Source organism: Vanrija pseudolonga, chromosome 2 (assembly GCF_020906515.1).
Source record: "Vanrija pseudolonga chromosome 2, complete sequence".
In the NCBI taxonomy this organism is placed as follows: Eukaryota; Fungi; Basidiomycota; class Tremellomycetes; order Trichosporonales; family Trichosporonaceae; genus Vanrija; species Vanrija pseudolonga.
The window spans coordinates 3,211,704-3,232,559 of NC_085850.1; the positions used below are offsets into that span (position 1 = coordinate 3,211,704).

The window sequence follows — 20,856 nt, forward strand, 5'->3', positions numbered from 1 at the left end:
TTAACACGTATTAGACCACGTGGATTATCAATGACAGTGCGCCAGTCAAATGCTTGATGCTTCATTGGTGGTGTCTCTTGTGCATGCCTTTTCAGTTTGCACGCCTAACCCACAGTCCCATCCCGCGGTTCCGAAATTGGCCCCGTTAGAAACACAAAAGTCTTTGCTCGACGAGATGGATGGTCGTCCACGCGCGCGCGCCACCAACGACGAGCACCAGCACCGACCGACGGCACCGCTGCCAACCAGCTCGTTGACAAAGCACCTACTCGATAATTAGACAACAAAGAGCATTCGGGCGACGGTTCAAGGCGAAGATCTCTCAACCCCCCCATCTCCCTCTCCTACATCTATCTCCCCTAGACACCCACCACCTACCGCCTGGCTGGACCGCCGTTTTCAACAATGTCTGACAAGCTCACCCGTATCGCCATCGTCTCGGACGACAAGGTAGGTGTGGAGTTGGCAACCTCCGCCTGTAGCCAGCCACTAACACCTCGCAGTGCAAGCCCAAGAAATGGTGCGATGAGACCCAGCAACCAACCCCCTACTAACCTCTCAGTCGCCAGGAATGCAAGCGCTCGTGCCCAGTCGTCAAGATGGGCAAGCTCTGTATCGAGGTCACCCCCAACGACAAGAAGGCCTTCATCTCCGAGGAGCTCTGCATCGGTTGTGGTATCTGTGTCAAGAAGTGCCCCTTTGAGGCCATCCAGATTCTCAACCTCCCCACCAACCTCGAGTCGCACGTCACCCACCGTTACGCCGCCAACGCGTTCAAGCTCCACCGTCTCCCCACCCCCCGTCCCGGCCAGGTCCTCGGTCTCGTCGGCACCAACGGTATCGGCAAGTCGACGGCGCTCAAGGTGCTCAGCGGCAAGCTCAAGCCCAACCTCGGCCGCTACGACGACCCTCCCGAGTGGACCGAGATCATCAAGTACTTCCGTGGCTCTGACCTCCAGAACTTCTTCACCAAGGTGCTCGAGGACGACATCAAGGCCGTCACCAAGCCCCAGTACGTCGACCAGATCCCCCGCTCCATCAAGGTCCCCCACATGACCGTCGGCAAGATGTTCGACCGCCAGACCGAGCTCGACAACCGCAAGCAGCTCGAGGAGGACCTCGAGCTCGCCAAGCTCCAGGACCGTGAGGTCGGCCAGCTCTCGGGCGGAGAGCTCCAGCGTTTCGCCATTGCCATCGCCTCGGTCCGCAAGGCCGACATCTACATGTTCGACGAGCCCTCGTCGTACCTGGATATCCGCCAGCGTCTCGCCGCCGCCCGTGTCATCCGTGGCCTCGTTACCCCCACCAACTACGTCGTCGTTGTCGAGCACGACTTGTCGACCCTTGACTACCTCTCCGACTTTATCTGTGTCTTCTACGGTGTCCCCGGTACCTACGGTGTCGTCACCATGCCCTACTCGGTCCGTGAGGGTATCAACATCTTCCTCGACGGCATGATCCCCACCGAGAACATGCGTTTCCGTGAGGAGTCGCTCACTTTCCGCATCGCCGAGACTGTCGACGAGAACGCCGCTGCTCCCAACCTCCAGTCGTACACCTACCCCGCCATGACCAAGACGCTCGGCAACTTCAAGCTCCACGTCGCCGAGGGTGACTTTGCCGACTCTGAGATCATTGTCCTTCTTGGTGAGAACGGTATGGGCAAGACTACCCTCGTCCAGCTGCTCGGTGGCAAGCTCCAGCCCGACAACGAGCGTGACGCTCCCCAGTTCCGCGTCTCGATGAAGCCCCAGACCATCTCGCCCAAGTTCCCCGGCTCGGTTCGCATGCTGCTCCTCAAGCGTATCAAGTCAATGTTCATGCACCCCCAGTTCAACACCGACGTCCTCAAGCCCATGCAGCTCGAGCACATCATGGACCAGGACGTCCAGACCCTGTCCGGTGGTGAGCTGCAGCGTGTCGCCATCTGTCTCGTGCTCGGTGTCCCCGCCGACGTCCTCCTTATCGACGAGCCCTCTGCCTACCTCGACTCGGAGCAGCGTATCCACGCGTCCAAGGTCATCAAGAAGTTTGTCATGTCGTCGAAGCGCACCGCGTTCATTGTCGAGCACGATTTCATCATGGCCACCTACCTCGCCGACCGCGTCATTGTGTTTGACGGAACACCCGCCATTGAGGCCTGGGCCGGCAAGCCCGAGGGTCTGTTGACTGGTATGAACAAGTTCTTGAAGAGCTTGGACATCACCTTCCGTCGTGACCCTACAAACTACCGCCCGCGTATCAACAAGATGAACTCGGTCCTCGACAAGGAGCAGAAGTCGTCGGGATCGTACTTCTTCGTTGACCAGGACTGAGGTTGATTCAACCTTTCCGGCCAGTGCTGGGTCAAGCCGCGTTGTGCGGCAGGGCACCGCGGTTTCCGGCCAACGGGCCTTTTGTGGCATCGCCAAAAGTGCAAACGCGCGCGGCTGCCGTCGCGCCGCGTGAAGCACAGATACCCCCTGTCCTATTGTAGACCGTAGCATTTTCTGCATGGGCATTGGAACTCGTGCGCGGGCCAGTGAGTGATGGTCGTGTGAACGGGGCACACGACCAGAAGTGGAAGCATTGGAAGCCTTGTCGAGATGATCACCAAGTGGGTTGTTTTTCTTTGGTCGCGCCCACGTGGCAGGCACACACTGAACACGTTTCTGTGTCTACTGCAGGCGGGCGGCGGGTTGGAATCGACCTCGTCGACACTCCCAGCTTGAGATTGTACAACTACTCTACTTTCAATAACATTAACACAATGGCAACGGCTACAAAGCCCGCGCCGATAGTCGTCCAGGACGCCAAGGACGTCAACGGGCCGAGCGCCTCGGTGCCCGCGACGCCCAAGACCCCACGCACGCCAGCGGCAACAACAACGACGTGGCCGGCGTCGTCGTCGTCTTCGTCTACGGCTGCGGCCGCCGCGGCGCTCGCGCCAACGCACCCCCTCGCGGCCGAGCTCGCAAGCCTGAGGCAGCAGCTTGCGCAGTACCGCTCCGCCGCGCACCAGGCGAGCATCGACGTGCAGGGCGTGCGGCTCGAGCTCGAGCTGAGCAAGGAGGAGGCGGCGGGGCTGCGCAATACCAACGGCGCTTTGCAGGCCGAGGTGGACACGCTGAGGTGGGTACATACAGCTGCGTGAGTCGAGCAGAGCTGAGCGACCCGCAGGTCCACGCCCGACCCGCCAGTCAAGCCGGCCCCGTCCAATGCGCTCGCAGAGTTATCCCTCGCCCACCGCCGCCTGAGCGCCAAGCTCGACTTCACCGAGGCGCAGCTGGCCGCTACGGCGCTCGAGCTGTCGGCCGCCAAGCAGGAGCTGCATGCCAGCCACCGCGCACGGGAGAAGGAGCGCGCGGCGGCGCTCGAGCTCGAGCGTATCGAGGAGGACAGGGAAGATGAGATTGTCTGGGAGCGCAACGAGCGCAGGCGCATCGAGGAGCAGAAGAAGTTGTGGTGAGTACGCTGTGACGGGGCCTGCGCCACGATCTTGTGGATCGCCTCGGGATGATGCGCCACGGCCTTAGTTCGGTGCAGCGGTGCGTTGCTGGAGTGGTACTAACCCATGCTCAGCGACCTCGCACTCGAGGAGTACAAGTCCCTTGTCAAGACGCTCGACCCCAATGCCGTGCCCCCGCCGCTGCCGAGACGCAAGCCGAGCGATAACATCCTGACAACGCCACCGCTTCTCGATGGCAAGACTGGAGAATCTGCCGTTGTGGACAAGCCGGAGCGCAAGGAGTCCAAGAACTGGAAGGAGGTCAAGAAGGGCGAGGCGTTGGCTCAGGCCCAGACCGAGGACGAGGACGTGAAGGAGGTGGACACGCCTCCGGCCGTTACCCCTGGAGATGACACCGCTTCGGTGGCCGAGGCGGTCGCTGTCGTGCCGGTCGCGACATACACGATCGACGACGGCGAGGACGAGGACGAGGATGACGAGATCGATCAGCTCTCCAAGCCCTCTGACACGTCCGAGGCCCCAGCTGTCAATTCGGCGTCCGCGTCCGCCGACGCCATCTCCAACTTGCTCCTCGGACAGCGTGGCGTGCACCGCCTGTTCAAGGACTTTGCCGCAGCCCTCTCAGCCAAGGACTCGGAAATCCGCAAGCTGCATACCCAGATCGACGAGCTCCAGACCGAGGCCACAGTCGCCAAGGACCAGCTGACGGCCGAGACTGCCGTCCGCGTCGAGGCCCAGGTCGACCGCGACCGCGTGCTCCGCGACGACGCAAGCGCCGCCAAGGTTGTCGAGCGGTACATGACGTTCTCGCAGAAGGCCCATGCCACGGTCCACATGCACCTCGGCCACCTTCGCCAGCGCTCAGCAGCAACGCAGAAGGCCCTGCGTGCCGACGCCAAGGTGGCCCGCCAACGCCTCCGTGGCGAAACGGAACGTGCGACGCGCCTGCGTGGCGCGGCGGAAGAACTCGCGTCCGAGCTCGGTCGCGAGGCCGCTGGCCGTCGTCGCGAAGTCGCCCTCCGCCTGCAGCTCATTGCTGCGGACGAGGCTCGCGCCCGCAAGGCCGAGTCGTGGCTCGACAAGCTGAGACGTGCCCGCGAGGCCGCCGAAGCCGACGGCCGCGGGTTCATCGCTCCTGACGCGGCGTCCTCGCTCCTCACCGAGGCTGCGGCACTGCTTGGGCCGCTCGAGGCTGCGGCCGAGCAGGAGGCACCAGGAAGCAGCCGCAAGGGCTGGCGCGGACGCTGGCTCGGTGGCGGACGCAAGGCCAGCGTTTCGGCCGGTGCGGCGGCCGTCGCCACACCGCAGGACGAATCTGTTGCCCGTGTGTTCCTTGCCGAGGAGCTCGTGCAGCACCTCGTTACCGACCTGCAAATCGAGACGGAGCGCCGCGTCGATCTCGAGCGCCAGCGTGTCGCGTGGCTCGCCAAGGAGGCCGAGGATGGCGTCGCGCCAGAACTGGACGGCGAGACCAGTGGTTTGTTGTGGGATGCGGACGGTGACGAGGGTGCCGGTGAGGGTACCAACACGGATGAGAAGGAGGAGGACGATGAGACGAAGAAGAAGACGACACCAGAGGACGACACCCCGTCCCTTCCCCAACTTGAGGAGCTCAGCGGCCTGTTCGAGCCCCTGGAGGAAAGATACCGCCCTCTCCAGAAGTCTCTGCACGACCAGTCCATCTCGCTCGCAGCGCTGCGTGCTACTGCGGCCGAAACCCCCTCGTCAACTTCGCCGGGCGGCACTCCCGACTCCAAGCGGTCGACGTTCCGCGCAAACCTGGGCCTCCGCCCTGGCCGCACGGCGCACGACGACCTCGTGGCGCTCCTCGACAGCCTGCACGAGGTGATCGAGGACGCGCGTGTGGACACGGAGATTGCCGTTGCGGACGAGGACCGTGTGTTCCACGGATTCGCGGCGCTGCTGGGTGTCGGCGCGAGCGGTGTCGTGCAGGCTGCGAGCGTGATCCGCGACGCGCACGCCTACATCACCACGCGGGTTGGGCCTGACGCGCCGCACGCCAAGCTGACGACGCGCGTCAACGACATTGAGCACGACCTCATGGCTATCAAGCGCACGCTGCACGAGGCGGAAGGCATGGCACAGGAGGCCGATGACGCCGGCGCGCCGACCCCGACGCCGAAGAAGAAGGAGCGCAGGAGCGTGTGGCACCAGATCGAGCTGCGCACCGTCACGCCGAGCGCGCAGCGCCCACTCCACCCGAGCCTTGCGCCGGCGCCGGCACTGGCGTCGGACGACGTCGACGACGACGATGACGACAGCTTTACCACTGCGCGTCCCGGTGGCGCCGCGGCGACGGCCGCAGCCGGCACGCGCTCGATTCTTTCCAGCGTCGGGCGTACCTTCTCGTCTGGCGTGGCCGGTGCCGCGTCCGGTGTGGCGGCAGCCCCTCGCCAGGTGGGCGACCTCGCCGGCGGCCTGTTCCGCCCGCTTGGTCGTGCGCGCGCCAAGTCGCGTGCGGACGAGACGCAGCCCCTGACTGCTGCTGCGACCAAGAACGACGACGATGTGGAGTAGTACGTACCCTGCGGAGAGAAGCCCCTGCTATAGATGTAGAGTCGCTTGTAGACTGGCATGTACTTGTTCTTTTCTGTGCACGAGCAGCGCAGCGTGCATGCAATGTGGATAAATAAACGTATGAAATCTAGACTGTTTTCCGGCTGACGGGCTGCGCGGCCCCCGCCTTCTGGAACCACGGCACGGTGACAAGCAGGTCCTGGTCGAACGCGCTCACGTTGCGCGCGTAGATTGCGCTCGTGATCGCCAGCTCGTCGTACACGATGGCAGGCACCTTGCGGCCGGCGAGCACGCTCGACGGGTGGATCTTGACGGTGAGCGAGCCGACCGTCTGCCTGTAGCTCCCGTCGGCCTGGATGACGGCCGTGTTCATGAACAGGCCCTGGAGGAGCGCGCGGCCGACGAGGCTAAAGTCGCCGGCGCACGACGAGCTCGCGTCCGCGCCGTGCCGCTCGGCGAGCATGCGCAGCTGGGCGCGCACGCGCGCGGCGGCCGCCAGCGTCTTGCCGTTGACGTGGTTGTCGCGGCACCAGGCGCCGATGCCGCCCTTGCCTGCTTTTGGCCTGTCGTCGTCGTCGCCGTCGTCGTTGTCACCGGACCGCAGGGAGAGGTAAGCGCGCAGGACGTTCATCGCGGTCAGGTGGTCGCCGTCTCGGTGGATAAACTTTGCGCGCGCGGCCGCCGCCGTCTCGCGCGTGTCCCCGCGATCGTGGAACACTGGCCCAGAGACAACGAGCGCGAGGATGTCGATCAGCTCGGCGGCGCAGCCGAGCTCGAACGCCGCGACGAGGATACGCGCGTGTTCCGGATCGAGTGGGTAGTGCAGCATTTGCCGTCCCAGCGGGGTGATGTCGGTGGGGGAGGAGATGGCGCCGAGGCCAGCGAGTGTGCGGAACGCCGCGGCGATCGAGTCGCGCGACGGTGGGTCAATGTACTCGAATGCAAAGGGGTCCTGTCGCATCGCGATGAGCTGCAGCACCGCGTTGGCGAGGTTACACCGCTGGATTTCGGGCGTGTCGAACTCTGGCATCTTGCGGAACGCGGCCTCGGTGTACAGCCGCAGGCACTCGCCTGGCATTTCGCGGCCTGCGCGGCCGGTCCGCTGCCACGCCGACGCCTGCGAGATCTCCATTTTGCGCAGGTGCTCGATTGCGCCCGACGCGCGGTAGATGAACTCTTTTTCCTTCTTGTAGCCCGAGTCGATGACGAAGCCGACGCCGGGGATCGTGAGCGACGTCTCGGCAATGTTGGTGGCCACGACCACGCGCCGCGTGTTGCCCGGCACGGGGGCGAAGATCTTGGACTGCGCCGTCGCGGGGAGCGAGGCGTACAGCGGCAGGACTTGGAGCTGCGTCGCGTCCGGCGCGAGGTCGTTACCCCTGCGCTTGAGGAGGGACACGAGGTTCTCGATTTCGTCAGAGCCTGCAGTGTCAGCGTGTGTGAAGGAACTCTACACCGCTGCGGCGCCGCACTCACCCGGCATGAACACGAGCATCTCGCCGACCGGGCTCGGCTTGCGCGTGTGCACCATCAACGCGGCGTCGGCAGCAGCCTCGACAAAGTCGTCGACCGGCTTGGCCGTGTGGCTCGTCGCGACGTCGAACATGCGTCCGGGGACGTGCAGCGCCGGCGCGCCAGAGAAGAAGGACGTGAATTTCACCGGGTCGAGGGTCGCGCTCATAATCACAATCTTGAGTGGCTTGACCCCCTCGCCCGCGCGCGCTTTCCGCAGCCGCTGGATCTTCTTCATGGACCCGAGGAGGAAATCCGTGTTGAGCGTGCGCTCGTGCGCCTCGTCGATGATGACGACGTCGTACCGGAGGAGGAGGTTGAGCGGGTCGTCGGCGGCGGTGTCGTCCTTCGCCTCGCCATTTGCCTTGCCCTTGTCCTTCTTGGCCTGCGGCCCGTCGTTGGCCAGCTCGCGCATCAACACGCCCTCAGTCATGAAGCGCACCCGCGTGTCGCGCGACGTCGCGTCCTCGAATCGCACGGCGTAGCCCACCTCGCCGCCGACGGCGACGCCCATCTCGGCCGCCACGCGCGTCGCCAGGCTGATCGTCGGCAGACGGCGCGGCTGCGTGATGGCCACCGAGGGGCCGCGCGGGCCGTAGTGCTCCAGTGCGAGCGCGTGCCGCCGCAACAACTGGCCAAGCTGCGTCGACTTGCCGCAGCCCGTCTCGCCGATGATCACGACCGTGTCGTTGTCCAGGATCTGGGACAGGATGTCTCTCCGGCCTGCGGCGTCAGTTTCGTACACAAGCGCCAGCGAACCCCACGCACCCTGGTAGAATGGCAGCTCGTACCGCTTGACCAGCAGCTCGGCGGCAATGCGCTCCAGCTCCTCGGAGCGCGCCTTGCCCTTGCCGTGCTTGTCGTTCAGCCGCCGCTTCTTGCGCACCACGCCGTTCGCCGGCGCGGCACCAGCAGCGGCAGCGCGCTCGTGGTCGGCCTCGTCGTCGTCGCTGAAGAAGTTGGCCACGCGGGTTTTGGGCTTGGCCTTGGGCGTTGTGCCGTTCGCCATCGTGGCCTTGGGCTTGCTCGGCCCCGGTTGTGCGGGCGGCATAGTGGTGCTTGCGTCGAAAGAAGATCGAGATGCTGCAAGATGGCAGACCAGACCGACCAAAACATGCCCAGCAGTCGGCATCTTGGCCAAATATTTACTCCCGGGCCGAATGACTTTTGGCGGCGTCACTCGGGATCGAACAGGCGTCGTGGCTGGCGAAGGGCGGTGGCAGCAGTGGCGCGGCGGCTGGCTGGCTGGCGGTGGCTGTGGCCATCCATGACGGCCCAGGTCTTGCAGATCGATCATGTCCACAGCTCCTCCCACAATGCCGTCGACTGTTAGTTGAATCTTGAACGGCCGATATCTACTTTTATATGCAGCGAGCACTCTTTCCGCCCGCAGGCCCTATGCCCAAACCACAAAGCACATGCAAAAGATCGGTGTGAGACGGACTACGCTGAGGAACTCCCTGCTAAACGGTACCTGCTTGGACAGCCGACCGGGCCTCGACGAACATGTCGTGTAATGACATGCCCCACCGGAAATCGAACCCAGCTCCCATGTTGGCAGACCCGTCGTGTTAACAACTTCGCTACCGGAGGACGTCTTGCCAGGCTCGTGGCCAGGTGGGGTTGTCACGCCGGCACACACACACCGGCGGCGGGGCTCCTTCGTTGCCTGCTCACGCTCACAAACGACACAGGCCACACTTCGTCTTCATTGTTCTATCCCCTACAACTAATCAACCTGTCCCCTCTTCCCCTCCTACGACGTGAGGTCGCACGCGCCAGGACGCAGGGCACACCACTCCGGCGCCAACGGCGTAGACGCCACACCGGCGTCGAGCAGTCTGAATCTCGCGTCGTGCATGCGCGGGAGAGCGTCGAGCGCCGAGCGCGGGAACGACGCGTTACCCGTGTTGGCCGACCCGGTCCAGAAGAGCTCGGCGAGCGCCGCCGCCCGCGGCCAGAGCACCGTCTCGTAGTTGCTCGCGTCGGCCTGCTCGGCCCACAGGCTCGCCTGGCCGCCGAGCACGAGCGCGCGCTGTGCGTCCGTAATGTTGTTGTACGGGTCGAACGAGTACATGAGCTGCCAGTTCTTGAACGGGTCGCACCACGAGTTTGCGCCGCCGTCCTGGTTGATCCACTCGCCGCGCCCGCAGTCGAGGTAGAAGTAGTCCGAGCTCGCGTGCACCAGCTTGTACCCCTTGTCCGCTACCGCGCTCGTGTTGGCCGACGAGATCCACACGTCGACGACCGTGTCGTTGCTCAGGCCCAGGTCGCCGTGGTCGAGCACCATCTCCTCCCACACCATCGGGGAGCGCTTGTGCTCGAGCAGCGTCTTGTGCGTGCCCTGTGTGAACTGCGCCAGCGCCTCCTGCAGCGTGATGTTCTTGGCGGCGAGGGTCGCGTTCGTCGCCGCGTCGCTCATCATGCAGTTCACGTTGAGCTCGTCGCCCCCGGTGCCGAAGTAAGCAGAGCTGGTGAGCGGGATGACGTTGGTGAACAGCTGCGCCGTCCACGCCGTGACGTTCGGGTCCGCGAAGCGCAGCTGGCCAGCGGGCGGCTCGTTCGCATAGTCCCCCCACGGCGAGGCGGCATGGCACGCGATGAGCTCGGGGTGCGAGTACCACAGGCTGGCGGTGTGTCCCGGCGTGTCGATCTCAAGCACGACGTCGATCCCGCGCGCGTTAGCGTACGCGGTGATCTGGCGCACATCCGCCTCGGAGTAAACCTTGCTCGGCTCATACGCCCCCTTGTCGGCGAGCTCGGGCATCGCGTTCAGCCGCAGCGGCCAGGACTGCGAGTCGGTCAGGTGCCAGTGGAACACGCTGAGCTTGACGCGCGCCATTGCGTCGAGCATGTCACGCAGGGTCGCCGGGTCGAAGAAGTTGCGCGACGTGTCGAGCAGCAGCGAGCGCCAGGGGAACTGCGGGCTATCGGCTATGGAGTAGGGCGCGAACGGCGCGTAGATGTCGTTGTTGTGGCGGTACCACAGGTTCTGGAACGACGTGAGGCCGCGGAACGCGCCGAGGGCCGTGTCTGCCGCGATCTGCGCCTCCCCGTCGGTCGGCAGAGTGAGGTTGTACCCCTCAACGCGGGCCTCGGCCTTGCGCGTAGCGTGGGCCGCGATCGGCGCGGCGTCGCTGACGGCGACAGTGAGCGACTTGACCCAGTGCGTGCAGCCTCCGGTGGCCGGGAAGAACTCGGCACCGTAAGTGGGCGAGAGGTAGCGCATCTTCGACGCGCGGATCGCGCGGGTTGCGCGGGTCGCGGCCGCGCGCAGGTCGGCAGGCGCATGCGCCGAGAAGGAGATGCTGAAGCCCGGGTCGAGGCAGGTCGTCGTGTTGCCTATGCTCGAGTGGGTGGGCTGCGGGAGGAGATTGAGCGGGGAGGACGTGGCCGCGGCGTGTGCCAGCAGGCCGAGGAGGACGACGAGGAGGGGTAGGCTCGGCATCGTAGTGGCCGTGGTTGCGGTGGTAGTGCTTCCACCGCTTAGCCCATCACCCCCGGCTTAAGTACGTTAGAGCAGCGCTAACCCAGCATCGACGCAGGGGGCATAAGACATCATGTGCGACCTGACCTGCCGGCAACCTCGCCGATAAGTAGCGATAGTTCAGTTCGTTTCAGCCACTCGGTGTCTGGCGCCTGGCACGCAGCGACACAAATAACTCTCGGCGGCCCACGCTGCGGGGGGTCGTTATCGCGGCAGATGACCCGGTAAACGCCCCGGTCGGCTGTGGTTGGGTCTGTGGGGGAGCTCAGCCTCTCACGCGCGGGGTAAGAGGCGCATGCACAACCATGCGGGGTTGCGGTGCGCGTCGCCGAGGTGCCCGACGCGTCGAGCACTAGCAACAAGAGGTGGACGCTGGTGGACGTGGTGGACGTTGGTGCGAGTCGGCGCTCGCCGTCAATGACGTCGTTGAGGCGGCCAAAGTCAGGATTTTGCCCACATACTGTACATCCCCGTCCCCGTCTCCGTTGATCTAGTATCCACCCACTCCACCATGAAGCAGTACAACCTCACGCACCGGACAAGCCTGGACGGTCTCGTGCGGCGCGACGACGCGCCCGAGCCCGTGCTGACGGGGCCGAACGACATCCTCATCCGCATCAAGGCGATCGCGCTCAACTCGCGCGACTTGCAGGTCGCGACGGGGCTCTACCCCGCGCAGCACCCGATCCCGGACAACGTCGTGCCCGTTTCTGGTGGGTCGCGGCGGAGTGCATTGGGCTGATGGCAGATGGCTGTGGTATTGTCCAGGCTGTTGGACCCGCCGTCACGCTGTTCAAGGTCGGCGACCGCGTCGCGCCTGTCTTTCCCCAGGGGCACTACTTTGTAGGTTGGGTGGGTGGCTTTTGGTCTCTGACACATGCAGAACGAGGACCTGAGCAAAGGCGACATGAGCCGCGGACTTGGTGCCGGTCTGCACGGCGTCGCACAGGAGCTGTTCGTGTGCAGCGAGGTGGGTGTGGCTTTAGAGTGTTGCTGACGGGGCAGGAAGACGCCTTCCACATCCCCAAGCACTTCACCTACGCCGAGGGCGCCACGCTGCCGGTAAGTCCACCCCTCTATGACCCCAACTCACGCCAGATCGCGTTCGGCACCGCCTGGTCGTCGCTGTACGCGCACAACCCGAAGCTGCGCGCCGGCGAGACAGTCTTGTGCCTCGGCACGGGCGGCGTCTCCCTCTCTGCAGCGCAGATCGCCTTGGCCGCCGGCGCGAGGGTCATCGTGACCTCGTCGTCCGCAGCCAAGCTCGACCGCGCGCGCGGCCTCCTCACCCCGCTCGCAAAGTTCCCCGAGGACGCGATCCACACGGTCGACTACAGCGCCATCGACGACTGGGACGTCGAGGTGCGCCGGCTCACTGGTGGCCGCGGGGTCGACTTTGTCATTGAGATCGCGGGCCGCGCGACGCTGGGCCGCAGTATTCGGAGCACGCGCCAGGCCGGGCTTGTCGCTGTCTCTGGTGGGCTTCTTGGACTCGACGGAGCTGAGCTGACGCCAACCAGGCTACGTGAGCGCATTCGGCGCCATCCCCGAGAAGGTCCTCAACGAAGGTGGGTGGGCCACGACTTGAAGCGCTGACGCCAGACCTCGCCGTCACGATCCTCATGTCGGGCGCGTACGTCCGCGGCAACTTTGTCGCCAACCGCGAGGAGCTCAAGGCCATGGTGTCTGCGCTCGAGCTGGGCGGCGTCAAGCCGATCATCGACAAGGTGGGTGTGGGGGTCGTGGAGCTGAGCTCACCCGCCAGACGTTTACGTTTGACGACCTGCCGGCCGCGTACAGGTACATGGCGGACGGGAAGCACTTTGGCAAGGTCGTGGTGGAGCTGTAGTGCGCCAGTTGTGGAATCCATAGCCCTCCAAAGCCCATCGATGCATCGTAAAGTCAGTCGTCGTTCGGCTCATACCGGACCGGTTCGGTCCTCCGACGGCCGTATCAGCCTTGTGCCGATGTACCCGGAGGCATCATCAGGCGGCGTTAGCCGAAGCATCACCACTGCTCGCTCCTCTTGATCCGGCCCCAGCTCCATCTTGACCTTTCTCTCTTCCACACAATCACCTAACCACACACAATGGCGATCCGGATCCTCGCGCTGTGCGGCTACTCCCAAAACGCGTCCATCTTCGCCAAGCAGGTGCGCTCGGCGCTGCTCGGCGTGGGCGGCAGCGCTGCGGAGTTCAAGGCGAACTGGTCCGCCCTGCCGGCCAAGTACCAGGCGTTCCAGATCGCCGGCGCGGACGGCGTTTCGCTCGACGGCAAGCCTATCGGCTCGGCGACGAACGCCAACGGCGCGACCGGCGCCGAGGTCGTGTTCGTCGACCCGCCTGTCGTGCTCGGCGAGTCGCAGCTCTCGCCCATCCAGGTCAAGGAGGTGGCCGCGTACGCCAAGGGCGATGCGGCGCCGAACGTCGCTGTTACCCGCTCGTGGTGGACCGCGCCGGACAGGAAGACGTACCAGTGTGAGTGGGAGCGACAGCGAGAGGTGGCACCGCGCAAGCGGTGACACCGGCCGTGTGTACCGGCCCCACGGCGGCGACGCCAGCCGGCGAAAGAGGCGCCCACGCTCTGCTGCACCGTAGCTGACCCCCCTCCCCAGACTTCGACAACACGGTCAAGTACCTCCACGAATACCTCGTCAGCAACGAGCCCTTTGACGGCGTGATCGGCTTCAGCCAGGGCGCGGCCATGGCCGCTGCGCTCGCCGCGCTCCTCGAGAAGCCCGGACTCCACCCCGACTTCCCGGCCAACGACAAGCTCAAGCCTCTGAAGTGTGAGTAGAGAGCGAGCGTGAGGGCACGCAGTGCGCGAGCGAGAGAGGTGGGCGATCTACGGCGGGTGATTGGCGTGTCACCTTGTAATCGCCACTGCTGCAGTAGGACCGCAGAGCGGCTGGCTGGCGTGTATCAGGTCCCACGACGCCGTCGAGACGATCCCGGCGTAATCACCCTTCCTCCGCCTTCCTTCCCCCTCCTTCCGTGCTTCACTAACACCCCCAGTCGCCATCGCCGTTGGCGGCTTCAAGCCCCGCTCCGAGGTGCCCGACTTTACCAACTACTTCCCGCTGCAGACGCCCGTGCTGCACGTCGTCGGCAAGACGGACCCCGTGGTCTCGGGCAAGGCGAGCAAGCAGCTCCAGGACGCGTGCCCTTCCAGCCGGGTCGAGACGCACGAGGGTGGACATGTCACCCCCGGCGGCGAGGAGTGGGCTGGGTTCTTGAGGTGAGTGAGGTTGGTTGCGGTGGAGTGGCGGCGGCGATGTGGGGAGGGGACGAGACGAGGCCACCTTGTTGCGAGCGTGCGTCGGGCGACGGCCGAAACATGTCATCTCACCGGTCGGCGTCTGACGCGCCTCGTCTGACATGACATGACACGACACGCCTCGCACCTCGTGACGCATGTGTGCGCCTCAGAGTTGTCATTGCCGACGTGCCGATGCGGCTTGCCTCGCGTCATCAAAACACACACATACGCCGCCGCCCCCGCCGCGGGCCCCCCGCGCCCCGCCCCGCACGTCACTGACCCCACCCACAGCGAGTACATCAACACTGTCGGCAAGGGCGGCAAGGCCGAGGACGTTGCCCCTCTGTCGACCTTTGGCGCCGCCAGGGCGCGTCTGTAGATCTAGAGGCGGCGTGCGTAGATGATGTAGATGCAAGAGAGAAGTGTGCCAGGGCGTGTGTTCTTAAGGAGCAGGCACCATGCGCCTGGTGTCGTGTGTGACTCACCTGGCGTCGGCAGCGATGTCCCCAAGTTCTATGGCCGTACTGTGCACAATGACACACACTGCTGCTGCGTGATGAAGCCCACTGGCCGACTACGGATCACAATCACCGGGTCGGGTCACGGCCAGGCTGGGCGGTGGACGCCGCAGCCGTTGTTGTTGTGGCTCTTGTTGTGTGTGTGGCCCGATGAACCCGCCTGCCTCGGCGCCAAGTGCTTTGGAGTGGAGCTGCGCGCGGTAGACTGGGCTCGGCGGGCACGTACGTACGGCATGCGCCGAACACTTGTACAGCGGGTCGGTCAGGGGTGTGCTGTCCGCCCCGCTGTCTCCGCGAGTCTGGGCGTCTGTAGCCCCTGCCTTGGCGTCCGTCATGACGCTGTAGTCACTCACACAGTCACACGTCTGTCGGGCGCAGCGCGCAGCACACTACAGAACAGAGCAGTCATGACGACGACTCTTCTGCAGGGCGTGGCAGCACCGCCATGGTGATGGTAGTGGTTGTGTTGCTCTTGCCGACGCTGACGAACACTGTTGATGGACGCACTACTGCACTACCATTGCCATTGCTATGGCCATGGCATGCATACATCCTACAGCGATGCACGTTGCCGTCGTCGATGCATACTCGTCGTCGTACTTCCCAAAAGCTGTTGTGCCTGGTCTAAACAGTTGCTCTAAAAGAGCCAAGACAAAGTAGGCGACGACGACCCCCAAAGTGATTATTGACTGTGAGATTTGTTTTTCCTGCGCAGCAACATCCTGCCTGGCTCTTGTCATCCATCACTTCTCTCATCTCACTCCCCTCTCCGTCCACCACCACCCTCCTCCCCTCCCCTCGCCACCACTGCGCCGACTGCGACAACCCCCACCGCCATCGGCACAGCGCGCTCCGTCACTCTCTACATAACCCTCACTCTCGTTACACCCTCCCCTCCCATCTCCCCGGAACAACGACCACCCTCGATCCCCGCGATCGCCGCTCTCCCGCCCACCCCCGCGCGTCCCGCACAACGCCTCGACAACGACGACCGACGACGACGACAACCCCGTAACTTTTCACGCGCCGCGGCTCCCTCTCTCTCACACACTCTTACTCCCCATCACCACCATGCACGTCGCCTACGCTGCATTGCTAGCGGCCGCCGTCGCGCTCGCGGCGCCAGCTGCTGCGTCCGAGCCGCTCTCCCCCCGCTCCGCCCCGCCCCTCTCGGTACCGCTGAAGCAACTGCCAAAGCGCTCCACGACGGACGACGAGCGCATTCAGTGGCTCAAGGACCAGGCAACAAACCTGCGTCACAAGTACGCGCCGCACCTGTCTGACCGCGAGCTCGAGTACCTGAAGCGCGGGCTCGACGACCGCGCCGAGCGTCAGCGCCAAAAGCGCGCGGGCACGGCCCCGGCCGCGAGCATGAACCTCGTCGACATCAACACCGACGCAATATACGCCGGCGCACTATCCATCGGAACCCCGCCTCAGCAGTTCCTCACGATTGTTGACACTGGAAGCTCAGACCTCTGGGTGCTCGAGGCTGGGTGCGGTCAGTGCGATGGCATGACGGCGTTCGACGACAAGACGAGTTCGACGTTTGTCAACACTGGCGCGCCGTTCAAGGTCTCGTACGGCTCGGGCGATGCTTCGGGCACCATCGTCACGGATACCGTGTCAATGGACTCGTTCACCGTGCAGCAGCAGGGCTTTGCCCTTGTCAATCAGTCAACGGCGTCCCTCATATCGCCGCCGTCGTCGGGCGTCATGGGCCTTGCCTGGCAGAAGATTTCCTCGACGAAACAGGCCCCCTGGTGGCAGACGCTTGCGTCCACCACATGGGCCGACCCCCAGTTTGGCGTCTACATGGCACGATACCGAAACCAGCCCGGCGCGCAGTCGATCGAGAACAACGGTGGCGAGATTACCTTTGGTGGCGTCAACAGCTCGTACTTTACGGGCCAGATCAACTACATGTCTATTGCCGACTCGAATCTCGACTACTGGCGCCTGCCGATTGCCAGCATCGCGGTGGGGAGCAAGGACACAGGGTACAAGAGCTCGTCCCCTAACGCCGCTATTGACACTGGCACCACTTTGATCGGCGGCCCCAGCAACGCCATTGCCGCCATCTACGCCCAGATTCCCAACGCGTCGCCGATGGGCGCGGCCACGGGCATGCAGGGTTACTACCAGTACCCGTGCAGCCAGAAAATCAACCTCAAGATGGGCTTTGGAAACCAGGTCTGGACCATGTCGGACGACGACTTCAACTTTGCCCGTGCCTCCGACTCGAACCCCGACATGTGCGTTGGATCCTTCTTCGCCGTCGACATGAGCAGAAACCCTCTGGTTTCGTGGATCGTCGGCGCGAGTTTCCTCAAGAACGTCTACTCGGTCTACCGGTATGACCCGCCTGCCGTTGGCTTTGCCGCCCTCACCAAGGGCGGCGCGGCGCCCGAGCAGGTGAACGGCGGAGGCAGCGGCGCCAACGGCTCGACCTTTGGCTCCAACAACAACAATGGCAGTGGTGGTGGCTCTGGTGGCGGCTCAAGCAACGCTGCTGCGCCGTCTACTACTGCGACTGGCTACACTCTTGCGCTCGTCGCCATTGCATGCGTGCTCGCCATGCACACGTAACCCGGCATTTCTTGCATTGTACGTCACTAGACCACGGGCACCACACCACACGCACACACACATTCAGGCTTGTACCACCATAGATTCAGTTCGTCATCCATTCTGTGGCTATGCACCGTTGTTCCATAGGGCGGGGGGATGGGGCGCCGATAGCGGCCCCCTCACGCCGTCATTGACGACGGCACGGGCGCCGTTGCATACACGATGCGACACTCACCCCCGCATTGCTCTCTGCCTGACGCTCTCCTCGCCACCGACATCGCGCCTCTCGATTGCATCCTGGCGCCATACGACGCGCGTCAACAACTAGCACGGCGCGCGAGTGCCATTGCCACTACCGCGGTTCGACTGAACGGCCACCACCACCCTGCCTCGTCTAGGCTAGCCGCTGATACCGCGAACCGGGATGCATAGCGTGTGTGTTGCCTGCACAGCGACCTGGGCGACGGCCTGCGCGTGGGTGCAGAGCCGTGGACTGGTGTTGTTGACGACGCTGGCGCCACGGCGCGACGGCTGCCCACCACCCACGCCCCCATCTTCCCCCCGTCGACGCCTGTTCGATTCGTCCCGTCGCCCCCCATCCCGACTTTTACAATAATAAGAAGATTTGTGTAGTCTGGCCGCCCCCGAGAGGACGCCCAGACCGAGCCAGATATTGAGCGAGTGAACCAGCCGAAGCCAGCACAAGACGAGGACCTCCCCTAAGACTATGAGTCGCTGTGCAATGGGCGAGCCCCAAGCCTAACTGCCGCCAGGGTGAGGGGCGGTAAACAGTTCAAGCAAGGTAAGTATGAAGGCGGTGGACATTGGGTTGGTTATCAGGGGTGGGGTGGCGGGCCTAACGAGGTATTAGGCCTGCAACATTTCACGCGCCTAATGAAAGTGGCATCTCCTTGCTCCGACTATCTGTTGACTCCCTTCTCACTCGCCAGCTCCTTGACCGTACTCACGTCGACCACCGCCCCATCCTTGCCATCCCCATCGACGCTCCCCTCGGCGTCAACCTCGCGCGTGGGGTTCTTCTGGAACCCGAACCGGAACGGCCCTTCAAACAGCTCGGCAATCTCCTCGAGCGGCAGCGGGCCGTGCTGCCCGCGCGTCTCGATGAGGAAGAAATAGATGAACACAAACTCAAAGGCGAGGAAGACGCAGAAGACGATGTAGTAGCGCCACTGGATGGCCGCGAGCGCGATCGGGTTGACGTACTGGTTGAACGTGGCCGACGCGGACACGGTCAGGTTCTTGACCATGAGGGACTTTGTGCGGATGACGTAGGGGACGATTTCGACAGTGTACGCGTTGGGGAGAGGGCTGGGGGGTGAGCACCGACTATGGGAGGGGGAGACGCAGGAGAAAGGGGCACTCACGACAACGCCAGGTTGTAGAACCCATACATGATGAAAATGAACGCAATCACCGCATGACCGGCATGCTTGTTCGCATCCAGCGCGACGCACTTGCTCGTCTTGCCGCCGTTCTTCGCCAAACAAGCCGGGTCCCACGTGTGCGACGAGTTGGCGTACACTGCCGACGCGATCGTCCAGCAAGTGAAGGCGACGCACATGCCCGACGTGCAGATGAGGAAGAGGCGGCGGCGGCCCGCGCGGTCGATGAGCAGCGCGCCCGTGATGGCCGTGGCGAAATTGTAGATCTGCAGGATGCCGTTGATCAGCGTCTGGTACTTTGCCTCCTTGATCCCGATCCCGTTGAGGATAAGCGTGAGGTAGAAGCTGACGAGCCCGTTGCCAGACCACTGGGAGAAGACGGCGAGCGCGATGATGAGGCGCATGCGCCGGCGGTTGGGGCGCGTCGCGAACAGGCTGCGGAAGGACGAGGCTGATTTCGCCGACTGCTCCTGCCGGATCGTCTCCTCGATCTCGTCCACCTCGAACGCGATGAGCGGGTCCGCGGGGTCCCCGTTACAGTGGTACGTCGTGATGAAGGCCACTGCTTCGTCCTTGCGCCCGTGGGCGATGAGCCAGCGCGGCGACTCGGGGATCGTCCAGATGAGGAAGAACTGGATGATGGACGGCAGGCCCTGCAGCAGGGACGGGATGCGCCAGCCCCAGTTGTTCGCCATGCGGAAGGTGCCGTACGTCGTCCACGCGGCGACGATCGAGCCGAGGTACCTGGCGGCGTCAGTGGGGAGAGTTGCAAATGAGCTTTACTCACCATTGCGTGTTGTACAGCGCGGTGAACGGCGCGCGGTGCGTAGGAAACGCGAGTTCCGTGATGAGGATCGGACTGGCGATAGTCGCAAACGAAAGCCCAAAGCCAATCATGCCGCGCGCAGCGATGAACATGGCCACGTTCTGCGCGCTCGTCTGGATGGCAGTCGCGACAAGCATGATGCAGCATCCGACAAAGATGCCCATGCGCCGACCCCACCGGTCGGAGACGTACGGCGCGAACGGGAGGCCGCACAGCGATCCCATGTTCTGGATCGCGTTGAAGACTGGCGGGGTGAGTGGGCTGTGCTGTGCATCCTCATCCCTCGACACTTACTCCCAAACAGCGTGGCCTTTTCCTCCGGGTGGCCGAAGTAGTTCCTCCACGTGCTGAGCGCCTGAAGGCCGTTCATCATCTGCGCGTTAACTGTGCCCATCGGCGTTAGACCCACCGAGCCATCGTACCCGTTCGTCATGGACGTGATGAGCACAAGGCACTGATGTCAGCTGTGCCCTCCCGCGACACACGCACGATGATCAGCGTAAGCTTGAACTGGTTCCCGCTGAAGAAGCGCGTGTCGCGCCCCGCGAGGATGGACGCGAGGTGGTGCGACGTGCTGATGGCGGGGGGAGCGTCGGTGCCCATGGTGTGGGTGTGGGCGATTGAAAGAGGCGGTGATGGGATTGGTCATCGTTTCGCAGAGTCCTGTGTCTCTTGTACTCTGGCCGCGGGACTCCATGGGGCTCTGCACGCAGTATACCCTCTCCGTCAATCAGCGTAATCCGCGCCGGCGATAAGATGAGATTTCGGCAGCATCATCTGCCCGCAAGTACCCGGACGAAGCCGGCATGCGCGACGGTATCTCGCGGACTGGGATGACTCGAGTCGCCAAGAACAGGTGCCTCTCGGCTGCTTGCCGCCAACACCCACTATCTACACCGCGGTGCATGCATCACCATCATGTGATTAGATGTCGGGACGGTGATTATGGGTACATAATGGCCGGTGGGGAATGTGCGGCGGTGTACTAGAGGTTGGAGGTGGCGAAGTCGAGAAACTGCCACATGCCACATTGGTTGTCGCACTGCACACCACAAATGAGCCCGCTGTATGTGCAACGCGATGGTACGCATGCATCGGAGCTGCGTGAAACGCTCTCGAGCATCAGCTATGCACAAGCCAAGTAGCCAGGCCACCGGGTATGCAGCACGCACCCGCACAATACCTAGTCGGCCATTGCGCTCAAAATGTGCGAGTGTATGGCGCGGGGCATCTCCGCGACGACCCACGGCGACCTCCGCGCCGAGCGAACGACTCGCGCATGACCGACAACAACA

General features: G+C 63.9%; 8 protein-coding genes across 8 annotated transcripts; 5 read left to right on the plus strand and 3 right to left on the minus strand.

The window, feature by feature from the left end:
- Positions 1–405: 405 nt before the first annotated feature.
- On the plus strand, positions 406–2,315 carry RLI1 (Translation initiation factor RLI1; the record flags this gene model as incomplete). Its single annotated transcript, XM_062769523.1, has 3 exons — positions 406–450; positions 504–520; positions 563–2,315. 3 exons carry the CDS (start codon positions 406–408, stop codon positions 2,313–2,315), a joined length of 1,815 nt encoding a protein of 604 aa, XP_062625507.1.
- A 420-nt stretch (positions 2,316–2,735) lies between these two features.
- On the plus strand, positions 2,736–6,071 carry LOC62_02G002998 (uncharacterized protein). The gene is made up of 3 exons (XM_062769524.1): positions 2,736–3,111; positions 3,160–3,444; positions 3,562–6,071. Exons 1-3 carry the CDS (start codon positions 2,750–2,752, stop codon positions 5,984–5,986), a joined length of 3,072 nt encoding a protein of 1,023 aa, XP_062625508.1. The 5' UTR covers positions 2,736–2,749; the 3' UTR covers positions 5,987–6,071.
- A 42-nt stretch (positions 6,072–6,113) lies between these two features.
- prh1 (putative ATP-dependent RNA helicase prh1) lies at positions 6,114–8,595 on the minus strand (the record flags this gene model as incomplete). Its single annotated transcript, XM_062769525.1, has 3 exons — positions 8,267–8,595; positions 7,463–8,221; positions 6,114–7,408 (listed from the first exon to the last, which is right to left on the minus strand). Exons 1-3 carry the CDS (start codon positions 8,547–8,549, stop codon positions 6,114–6,116), a joined length of 2,337 nt encoding a protein of 778 aa, XP_062625509.1. The 5' UTR covers positions 8,550–8,595.
- Positions 8,596–9,254: 659 nt separating this feature from the next.
- Positions 9,255–10,946, minus strand: ARB_07893_0 (Beta-hexosaminidase; the record flags this gene model as incomplete). The annotated part of the gene is made up of 1 exon (XM_062769526.1): positions 9,255–10,946. One exon carries the CDS (start codon positions 10,944–10,946, stop codon positions 9,255–9,257), a length of 1,692 nt encoding a protein of 563 aa, XP_062625510.1.
- A 550-nt stretch (positions 10,947–11,496) lies between these two features.
- Positions 11,497–12,834, plus strand: SPBC1773.06c_0 (Zinc-type alcohol dehydrogenase-like protein; the record flags this gene model as incomplete). The annotated part of the gene is made up of 7 exons (XM_062769527.1): positions 11,497–11,698; positions 11,734–11,828; positions 11,869–11,955; positions 11,991–12,462; positions 12,506–12,553; positions 12,588–12,712; positions 12,751–12,834. 7 exons carry the CDS (start codon positions 11,497–11,499, stop codon positions 12,832–12,834), a joined length of 1,113 nt encoding a protein of 370 aa, XP_062625511.1.
- Positions 12,835–13,040: 206 nt separating this feature from the next.
- On the plus strand, positions 13,041–14,676 carry dfr1 (Dihydrofolate reductase). Its single transcript, XM_062769528.1, has 4 exons — positions 13,041–13,462; positions 13,600–13,773; positions 14,000–14,222; positions 14,535–14,676. The coding sequence occupies exons 1-4, from the start codon at positions 13,075–13,077 to the stop codon at positions 14,620–14,622; spliced, it is 873 nt and encodes a 290-aa protein (XP_062625512.1). The 5' UTR covers positions 13,041–13,074; the 3' UTR covers positions 14,623–14,676.
- Positions 14,677–15,832: 1,156 nt separating this feature from the next.
- Positions 15,833–17,350, plus strand: AAEL006169 (Lysosomal aspartic protease; the record flags this gene model as incomplete). The annotated part of the gene is made up of 1 exon (XM_062769529.1): positions 15,833–17,350. The coding sequence occupies one exon, from the start codon at positions 15,833–15,835 to the stop codon at positions 17,348–17,350; it is 1,518 nt and encodes a 505-aa protein (XP_062625513.1).
- A 902-nt stretch (positions 17,351–18,252) lies between these two features.
- On the minus strand, positions 18,253–20,164 carry LAC12_4 (Lactose permease; the record flags this gene model as incomplete). Its single annotated transcript, XM_062769530.1, has 5 exons — positions 18,253–18,661; positions 18,718–19,479; positions 19,523–19,805; positions 19,856–20,015; positions 20,051–20,164. 5 exons carry the CDS (start codon positions 20,162–20,164, stop codon positions 18,253–18,255), a joined length of 1,728 nt encoding a protein of 575 aa, XP_062625514.1.
- Positions 20,165–20,856: the final 692 nt, after the last annotated feature.